General features: G+C 45.6%; 1 protein-coding gene across 1 annotated transcript; it reads left to right on the top strand.

Moving 5' to 3' along the window:
- Positions 1-3,091: 3,091 nt before the first annotated feature.
- LOC144124060 (uncharacterized) lies at positions 3,092-9,797 on the top strand. Its single transcript, XM_077656731.1, has 4 exons — positions 3,092-3,109; positions 8,799-8,979; positions 9,112-9,285; positions 9,769-9,797. Exons 1-4 carry the CDS (start codon positions 3,092-3,094, stop codon positions 9,795-9,797), a joined length of 402 nt encoding a protein of 133 aa, XP_077512857.1.
- The last annotated feature ends 424 nt before the right edge of the window (positions 9,798-10,221 follow it).

Here is a 10,221-nt window from a genome sequence, read left to right as displayed (position 1 = left end):
GCTCTTCCAGAGTATGACCTGTAATTTTAGGTTGCGCGTTGCAAAAGGCTGCGCGTTAGAAGATGAACGTTAGAGACCTCAGATATGCTTGTTTTCGACATTGAGGTGACATAAAATGATACAAAGCATGTTTGCTTTAGTTTAATTTCATTAAAATTTATTCGTATTTCGTACTGTAATAGAAATGCAATATCACCTTTAAAAAGTGTGCTTGACTGTCGAGTTTCCTGTGTTAGCATCCCCTTTAGCTCTGCGCAGTCTACAGGCCTCTTCGCGCAATTCCAGAGTAGCGTCCTCTAAAATCTACAATTGCGGCATCACAGAACAGTTTAACCCCTAATATAGAGGAAAAAGAAAATGGAAGGACAAAAAGATAGTTTCAGCACTGCGGGCACTTGTGTCTCAGTGCGTTCTGACTCCGGACTCGCACGAAATGCTTAAAATTTGCCTGCAAAAGTTTTAAATGGCCTTAAGGAGGAATGTCTGGACAAATTTCCGGCACATACTGCAATTTTCACAGATGGTTCTCCGAAAAAATAAAAGGAACCTATTGGTATTCATTCTAGGGCACTTGATTGGAGTTATTCCTTTCGGCCAGGGCTCTGAATACACGTCTATATTCGCTGCTGATTTCTAGCAATTCAGTTGGCAGTTCATTAGGTTCCTTGAAACGTTAGTGAGGTCATTATTCTTGCTGACAGCCTTTCTGTTCTAACTGCGCTCGCAGACTTCTGAGCCAAGATCTTCTGAGCCTCTCCCTAAGACTTTTTGTTTCACCATATGATAAATAATTGCGGGTTCATTGGGTACCTGGACATTGCGGCATTGATGCTAATGTGATGGCTGATTTTATGGCAAGTCTGTCCTTTGCGGACCTGTGGTGCTATTTATTCCAAACACTCTGCATTTGGCAACGGCCCGCTTTCAACGTTTCCTGCAGCTGTACTCCTTGAATCAGGAGCCTATCCAGGCTACAGTGGATTTTTAGCACTTGGCATTTCCTTAGAGTGTCCGCTTATGCGGGTCACGGCAATGCGAGGAGTCAATGGCCCTCTTGCGGTGCAGAATAACAGGATTAAATCTCTATTTGTGTCGATCGGGGTTCTCTTTGACTAACCTTTCTGAATCAAATAAAGTAATTGAATCACTTGATCACTTTCTCCTCTCCCGTCCGCTTTTTGCTTCTCTGCAAAGGGCTTGTCTGGAAATTCCCTGCGCACACTTAGGGGTTCGTATTTCTAGTAAGGTTCTTCCGTTCTTTGCGGCAAGCGCCAGGGGATATCTCCTAATACCAGTGCGCATTTATCTTCATAATTACATTATTGCGTCAGGGAGATTACGATGTTATAATTTTCTAATTATTTCCTATCACACAAAATCGCATTCACGTTAATTTTATTTGCATCAATAGGTCACTATTGCTTTAATGTGCTGGGCACCCTGGCCAATACTCAGCTGTGGGTATGTCAGATAGAATGACGAATCTCCGTGCTCTGCAGAAAAGGAGACGTTTAAGCGACCCTAAAGTGGCCAATGATTCAGCCGAAGTGGACAACACTAGCCTTTCTAAGCGCCCAACCCGAGATATTTCAATGTCAGGCACCACAAATATGGCTCAGTAGGACTATTCATGCCTGCTCTTAAAGCCATCAGTGTAAACTTTTAGGTGGCCATCATAGACACTGTTCAGATGTTCTAGAACCAAGGACCAAGGATCTCATTTCTACCTGAGTTAGCAAATGGCTTGTGCGTCAGCTTGGGATGTCGAGGCAGAAGTGGGTGTCACCACAAAGCCATGGCCTCCAAAAAGCAGCCTCTAAAATTATTTAAACTTGGAGAGGCCCAGCCAGGTCAGATGCTGCTTCGTCGACTACAAGCTAGGACCCAAACTCACTTCTCTGCAGCCCTTCGCACCTTAAGCACAGTGGTTTCGTCGCCCACGGGACGCAGCCGACCACAGACTCTATGCTAGACTTCCACAGAATGCCTCCTGGGTGGACTGAGAAAAAATGCAGGGTGCATTGAATGTTTTCATTAGTGCCACGACAGAATGTTCGACGGAGAAGCTCCTGGTTTTAGAGCTTTTGGTCCTACGTGCTATTTATTTTCCAGCCGTCTTAAAAAGCGCACTCTCGTACTGCCACTGAAAACTTGCCTTCGACACATTCGCCCATTTTTTTCCAGTTGACCTCATTTTGCCCCACCGTAACAATTGAATTGAAAGAAATTGTGCATTATAATAAACAGCACGTCCTCATAACAGAACAAAACTACCCGCGTCCAAACAGGTGGCCGCGCCATGGCGCGCCTTTGCAAACTGCGCAGTTCCTCACACAGGTTGGCAGAGCTGGAGTGCTGTCTAAATTGCTTACATCGCAGCATTAGTTTGACAAACACATGGTTTTTTTATTTTGCTTACCTCGGCACTGTCGGAAACCATCAACTATTATCTGCGGTTCCAGTATTGCTGAATCTAATTAGAGAGCGAAAGCTGCAGTGTATCGGGCAAGTAGACGCGGCTTGGCCTCTAACGTTGAGTGCGTTCCGCACACTGGATAGGCAACGCGCCTACCCTGGCAGGTGGCAGTTATATTAATGGTTGATCGCGCGAGGTTGGTCACCCAATGAACGCTGCGGCTTGATCGCTTAGCTCGGCTATACCAGGATATACGTAGCGAAAGGTAAGGCATAGCATGGTTAGCCTTGGTTAATCTTGATTGCAAGTCCAGGTTAGTCTGGTCGTCTAATTATGTTGTTGTCGCATTAAAGACGACACAACTGTGGTTGCAGCGAACGCGAGCTCTCCTTTTCAATCCTCCGACATGTTATAAGGCATGCGACGCAGACGACGAAGCGGCGGAGGTGAGAGCAACGACGAGGAACGCGATGTGACGTCTACCAAACGGCGGCGGCGACGAGCCGCGTGGTGTGACATCATGCCAGATGGCGCGGTAACCGTCTCATATATCTCAGCACAGTAACCGTCTCATATATCTCGGCGGACACCCGAACCGCGCCGTAAAGGAAGGGATAAATTAGGGAGGGAAAGAAGAAAGAGAAAACTGATAATTGAAAGTTGCATTTTGAGGAAATGCGCGGCGCTGCGCAGGTGCGAAACACCTGTGGCCCGGTGCTACAAGTTTCGCATGCGCAGTTGTGACTAGGGAGCGAGAGAGAGAAATGCGCCGGGTGTCGTCGCTGCTCCTCGCAAATGCGGAGCACGGCTCTCCAGGAATCACGCGAAACTGCTCAACCTGTGGCCAGTAAAGCTTTCGCTTTAAAACGTCACGTTCACTTTGAAAAGCCAATGTGAAACCACTTCTTCAAACAGGCCGTCGTTTTCTGACACCCGCCCGCTCGGCCGGCGTGCTCATCCTAAATTGCTTGCAATGTAGCCTAGTTTGACAAATAAAAACGCTTCTCAAGCGGCCATTGTCGGAAACCCCAGGAGTGACACGAAACACGCCAGTACAACCGGTAGGCCCCAAAGCGCCCTTCACGAACTGTGCAATTCGTCGCATACTGGCCGGCGTGGACAGCCTGAACTGCTTCAAATGCAGCATAGCTCGGAAAACAAAAAAAAAACATTTCTCACCTTGCCGTTGCAAAAACCGCAGGGTTTCCGCGTCAAAGGCCAACAGAGAGGCAACAAACATGGAGGACGCTTAAGCTTCGCATTTAAGAGTGTAAAGCGATAGCCTTATCGGACCACCGCCGCTTTAACGGGTGGTTTAGTGCGGGGAGGCCAAATGCGAATTAGGCGCGCTAGCACTGCAGCTTTCGCTTAGGTTTCGGTTCGAGTCTCGGTTTTCAAGGGCAAGCAGGCTTGAGACAAAGATCTGCGAGATCAGACTTATTGCGCTTTAAGCGTATGTCTCGACAGCTTTAATAAGTAAATGACCATAGATGCGGAATTGGTCATTCTTCACTTAGCATACATAGATCGCTGCGAGTGCTCATACCACTCCTGACGGAGTGATGTAGGGGTCGAGTAATGCGCATCCGCTATGCTTTGCCAAGTGCTGCCACCGCTGGGACTTGTGCGATCCAGGTTGCTCTTCCTGAACAACCTCAAGGTCACAAAAGAAGGCTTCGGGCAGACAGACATCGGCGAAATCTGATACTGGAGGTTTTAATGCTTGCATGCAAAAAAAATAGAACGACGACAGTTCAGCAGCGATCTTTTCTTTTTATGGCTTTGGTACTATCTTTGCGTGGTCGTTAGAGCTCATAGCACGGCATAAAAACATAGAGACACGGAAACACCTGCTTGGTTGCTAGTGTGCTCTGGCTGTTCCTAAATGCGACTCACCTCATACAGGGTGCAAAAAAAGGCAGTCGCCGCTGCCTGACTCCCGTCAGTCATTTCTGTCCACTAATTACTTTGATGTTAGTGGGGCTCTCTGCGAGGCATACGCAGCAGGAAAACCTCTATTTGATGTCACACTTCGTCTGTAGATGCAGAGGAGTACAGGTAGAGCATCCTGCTCGTACGCACAAAGACCACGGTTTGAATTCCGGTGCCGAGCAGTCCTCCGCCAGACAAAAAAAATAATCCTTGCGTCGGTGGAACTGCATACCCAAGCCTGGGGCGCGGCCTGACCCCGGTGACCACCGCCGAAAACCCACCCCCTCACCGCAGCATGAATTATCTACCCTAATGTATTAATTGGTCGCCACCTCCTATATGAACACTCTTTGATCATTAGCGCTGCTCCGCAAGAGAAGAGAAAAAAGACATTGATAGAGAAAGAGAAAACTATCATCATCATCAACCAATTTTAATTTTGTCGTGCTGAACGCTCACTCGAAAATTCAGTTCAGGATCGCTAACTACACCTGTCTGGTTATTTACGAAAGCGTCTATGGAATCTCAATCTCCCTCAACCAGTTTTAATGTTTCCTGCGCACGAACCTAACTTCATTGAGTTTCACTGCTTCTTTTATTAACCCTTATGATTCGTCAGATTTTAACGGTAAAGAAGTGCTAAAATTTTATGCTGCTTTCACGCAGATAATTTCGTAAATAATACTAATAATAATAATTGGTTTTGGGGGAAAGGAAATGGCGCAGTACCTGTCTCATATATCGTTGGACACCTGAACCGTGCCTTAGGGGAGGGGATAAAGGAGGAAGTGAAAGAACAAAAGAAGAAAGGGGTGCCTGTAGTGGAGGGCTACGGAATAATTTCGGCCACCTGGGGATCTTTAACATGCTCTGACATCGCACAGCACACGGGCGCCTTAACGTTTTCTCAAATAACATAACCCGACTTGGTGAAGAGCGTTCCACTGAAAACATTACTAAGAAATCAATGTATTAGGCTCGAAGTATGGAAGTTGCACCATCGATAACTCTTCGTATGCACACAGAATGTTCTCATTGCTTTACATTGCGCTGTCTGTTGAAGACCTGCGGGGTGTTTGTGATCTAGATATGAAAACTACAAAGTACTACAAAATTACGCACTCAACTCATATGACAAATAAAGAATGACGCTCAAACCTTAAGAGACTTTATAATCAGTATTATCACTATAGGGTAGATTCTATGAAGAGGCAAGCATAGCAGGGGCAGGAACACAGAAAGCTGGGCGAATGATATTAGGGAGTGTGCGGTGATAAGTGGGTTGCTGCCTGCACAGGAGCAGGTTAACTTGAGCGATAAGGAAGAAGTCTTTGTCCTGCAGCAAATGTAGTTAGCCCGATGCTTATATTCGGTGCCAAAGATTATACATCCAGTAGGAAAATTTACAAAAGGAATAGCTCCTTGCATTAGTAGCGAGAACACGCCATTACTAAGAGTATAATTGCACTGCTGCCACATGAGGTGGAACAGCTAGTGTGCCTTCTTCTTAACCACAGCTGCGCGGGAAGGCTTCGTTAGCTGCATTCTTCTTTTGTATGGTATGTCAAGTGTGTCAAGTGTGCTTCCTGGACGGATGTGCCTATCCACATGTCAAACACATGCTTCGTTTAAAACCACAAGGTTTCATGTATGTTGGCTAGCGTAAAACGTTAACCTTCATTTTCTGCAGCTTGACTGCAGTTGGGGAGGAGCAGCGACTGCCTTTTACTGCTATTACATCAGGCTGGTGATTATTCGCTATAACTGTGGGTATAACGGTGTCAGCAGTTTACCAGTCTTGAAACGGTTGAAGGCGCATAGGAGCTTCCTGGTGACTCTGATAAAAGGCCTTGCGGCGCAATTTTTATTTCAAGAGTAACTTGCGAATCTAACAACCGGATGACTTTCGGAATTTTTAGAGGCCCCTGCATTAAATTCCACTTTCCTTAATATTTTTATCAGTATTTCCTCGATTGCTGCAAAGCTGATCTGTGCTCCATATTTAAACACGTCCTCTTCGCATCTGACTTGCCGACAGAGCACTCCCATACACTGAAGGGTGCGATGCGGTGATCACAACATGGAGCAGCGCGTGGACTTGTCGTGTCCCTGGGGTCTACGGCAAGCCTTCTTGTAAAGAAGCCAGGAAATAATCATGAAAAAAAAACAAAAACAAATTTCCTGCTTCTGCTCAACTCTTTCATGAACACTGAGGGTCCGACTTTTTTCGAAAAGGCAAGAGACATGGTTGGTTGTCAAGAAAACAGGCGTGCTGCAACTCTGTCAGTCACTGTACACACCTCAACCAGGCCGCGAAGAAGGGTTGAAGGCAAGGTTGAAAGTTTAAAGGAAGACTGGCTTGGAATAATTTTAGCGCAGTCTTGAATAATTCTGACTACCATGGGCTATTAGCTTACATCGGCATCGCGCAGTACATGAGTGCGTCTGCATTTCTCCACCAGTGAAATCAGGCCCCCTCGGAGCATGTTCGCCATTAGAACATCACACATTTATGTCACACACAAGGAGATGTCACGTGCAGATGGCAAACTGTGCGACTCACTCACCGGATAATACGGTATTCAATAATAAAAAGAAATGTGGAAGCTGAAAACAAAAGAAAAAGGAGGCCTCAAACATTTCTCTGCTTTTGCGTTTAATGCTATTTGCCGCGAGCACATATGTTCACTCGACAGTCTCTTTCTGACACATGTACACGATGGCGTCACAACACAACTACCTAGGCACAGTGCAACTCGGCAGAGCCTAGCTTTCAGGAAGACCGCCTGTTGAAAAGACATTGCGCTGTGGCTCTTGTGAAAGTTTCTCCGTATGCTGAGTAAGTTTTCTGCACTGGCTGTTAAGTTCCACCCTGGAGCATTTTGAGAGAGACGTCTTTTAAACTAGTGCCTACAACTGAACGCGTCCGGGTTCAATATTGCCCGCTCGTCAGAACTCAGGGTAAAAAACCTTAATACGCAACATATCTTGTAAAAAGTCTTTATTGTGGAATAGACTGAAGACAGTCCCCTTAATCGCCTTTGGTGGATAATTCAGATCGGGTAGCGCAGTTTTTCAGCCTAACGAAACAGTGCGCCCAAGTATAAGTCATCGTGTTGTTTTGAGCGCAATCTCATAAAATCAGGTTAGTTTAAAAATCTCTTTTAAAAATAATTTAACATTCAAAGGACAAAAGTGTTTCTTCGTTACTTGAGTTGCAGTCTATGAAGAGGCGTAAACAGTGGCTTAGCGTAATGCGCTCTCAAGTCTTCTTTAAAGGTTACAGATGACGACGGATTATTTACTCTATAAACGCATACAGGTCAAGCGTAGCATTATTGTAAAAAAAAAATTGAACAATAAACCAAACAAAAGGATAATGTAGCTTATGATTAAGAAATGAAAAATAGTATACTGCGTCTGCAAGCAAATTAATAAATTAAATTTCTGCAGCATTCACTAATCCATTTTTTAAATTAATAGGCATCATTATTTTGTAAGAAGCTCGTTTGCTTAAGTGTAACAGTTTTAATTTTTAGAAGTCTAGTGTACATCCGGTGCTTGCTAAAGATCTGCGTAGCTCTTTAAAAGGTACACGGTGAGTAAAGATGCCGTACATCGATTAGAGGGTTGCTCCGTCACACGAATTAAGACAATAGTCACGTCGGTGAGTAAAACATGCATTTGCGAAAGAAGTGGCTGTGAAAGGCGATAACGGGAGAGGTGGGTGTAGTGGCTCGTCGCGCAAACAACTGATAAACGCTTATGGAAATTGAAATAAAAAGTGCCTAAAAGAAGCTAAAATATATGAAAACAGAAAGCTGCAATGGTGTACAGGGCCTTAAAAGAAATATTAAAAACTAATGGAAGGTGCAATTATACGGCCTAAAAGAGGATAAAAACTTAAATACCAGAAGGCTTTGAGGTGTAGAGGGCCCTCAAACAAAAAGCATTAAAAAAATGTCTGACAATAAAAGTGGGCCAAGGTCCCAAAAGCCAGCAGTTGAACAAAAAACACTGATTCGAGCAGTGAAACACTCGAGCCAAGTCACCGGTCACAACGCATGCCCAGGTCTGGTTAGTAGCTTCAATGCTTACTCAAAAAGACATTCGTAGACAGCTGTTAAAATGTTTTGATGACTTAATCTCAAAGGCTTGGGCATGCCGGCACGCATGGATTTATGCGTTTAACTATGGTTTGCACTAAACACAATGCTGCTTTCTTAACTGACAGCTTACGTACAAATCATGCATCTTTTTTTTTTTGCATCAAGCACAGAAGGTCTGCATCAAGCTGTTTGGCTTATCCAGCTACATGACGGTTGTGACTAGGTTTCGTAGCATTTTTTTTGCGATATAAGCAATATAATTGACGCAGGGCGCAGGAAACTTGGAATTACAGAGTATCAACTGCATGTCAAGACTCTTTATGAATTTATTTACCTCACAGGTAGATGCCAGGGTTTGGAGGCACCCGGACCTCGCAGAGTGCATCCGCGTGGTCAACCTTGTTCGCGACCGGCGGGCCATCTACTCCTCGAGCCGTGGTCTTCGTTGGTGCACGGACCACGAGTCCTGTGGAAGTGCGGCGGCTCTTTGCACTCAGATGCGCTCCGACCTCGATGAATTCTAGAAGCTCACGGGCAAAATGCGCCTAGGCCGTACGCACAGCCTCCGTTTCGAAGATCTGGCCTCTGAACCCGCAAATTAAACGGCGCGCCTCTTTGCACGACTCGGTTTGGACTTTGCGCCCTCTGTGTCAGCATACCTGGATAATCACACTTCGGCCAACGCCGACGATCTCCGGAACGCAGATTCGACTAAGAGGAACACCAAACAAGTCGCCGGCGCTTGCAGACGAAAACTGTCCAAGAAACAGATCGAGGCAATCGAACAGACGTGCGGCGACGTACTGCAACGGCTCAACACGAACGCCTGTAGACTGAGGCGCTCGCTGTGGAACATTAAGAAATACCTCAGATGCCCCCACCAGACCTTTTTCATTGAAGCAACGCATTTGTTGAAAAAAGTGACGGGACGTGATATTCCTTCATTCTCTGCTTCTTGTAAGCTTAGCGCGTGCGGATTACCAGAAGAGAAACATGTTTGCTCTGTCGGAAGCGGTTTGAGGGCGACCTCTTCGGAGGGCGATAACGGGAATAAGCGCGCCATGATTGCTTAATTTTTCTAGTCTGTTGAAGAAACACTTGACTGTAGCTTTTATATGTCATTCCTGTCTTCACAAACTGCTTTTGTGGCAAAGCAGCTCCTCTTCGCGGTAGTGAAGACAGGACAGTTCCCCAGCAGCCAGGAATTCGAATAACATCTTGAGGCTTGAGAGAGTACCACGCATCGTTGCACTTGTCCCTTTTCATCACATCAAAATCCGCCTCTAGCTCCATTTTTGTTTTGCCTTCCAGGCAGCTTCGTGGCACAGGTCAACTTGTGAACACTCGACGGACCACCATTGCAAGTGTACAACATGAAGCTGTAATGGTGAAAGTTCAGCGCCTGTCCCTCGAACGACCTTTTTCAAGTGGAAGTACTCAATGACAGTTAGCCTTTTAGTTTCCTACGTTCGCTTTATGGCTGCATTTGTATTTCACTGTTCACACAGCATCTGTCGCGGTATTAACACGACGGACGGTTGGTGCAATAAAACACTGGAAAGCATTGTCATACCATCTTACCACTATTTATAAAGATGATAGCTGTTAGGATAAAAAGTTATAAGCAGCTCTGCCATAATTGGGAACACTTGTCAGCGTTGTGTGCTAGAATTTACTCAGAAAGTGCACGAGGTAGCTTTTTAGTCCCATTCACAAGCGATGAACACTCCCATTGGCCATTGCGACGATGGCTGCTGCAAATCA

This window comes from Amblyomma americanum, chromosome 3 (assembly GCF_052857255.1).
Source record: "Amblyomma americanum isolate KBUSLIRL-KWMA chromosome 3, ASM5285725v1, whole genome shotgun sequence".
Taxonomy (NCBI): Eukaryota; Metazoa; Arthropoda; class Arachnida; order Ixodida; family Ixodidae; genus Amblyomma; species Amblyomma americanum.
The sequence above is the reverse complement of the archived record's forward strand: the minus strand, read 5'-3'. Positions and strand labels throughout refer to the sequence as shown.

Excerpts from the sequence above, each read along its gene's own strand:
- LOC144124060 (XM_077656731.1), top strand. Across the intron at positions 8,980-9,111 it reads CTCCGACCTCGATGAATTCT|CATACCTGGATAATCACACT; the intron begins AGAAGCTCACGG and ends CCTCTGTGTCAG. Across the intron at positions 9,286-9,768 it reads ACGGCTCAACACGAACGCCT|GCAGCTTCGTGGCACAGGTC; the intron begins GTAGACTGAGGC and ends TTTGCCTTCCAG.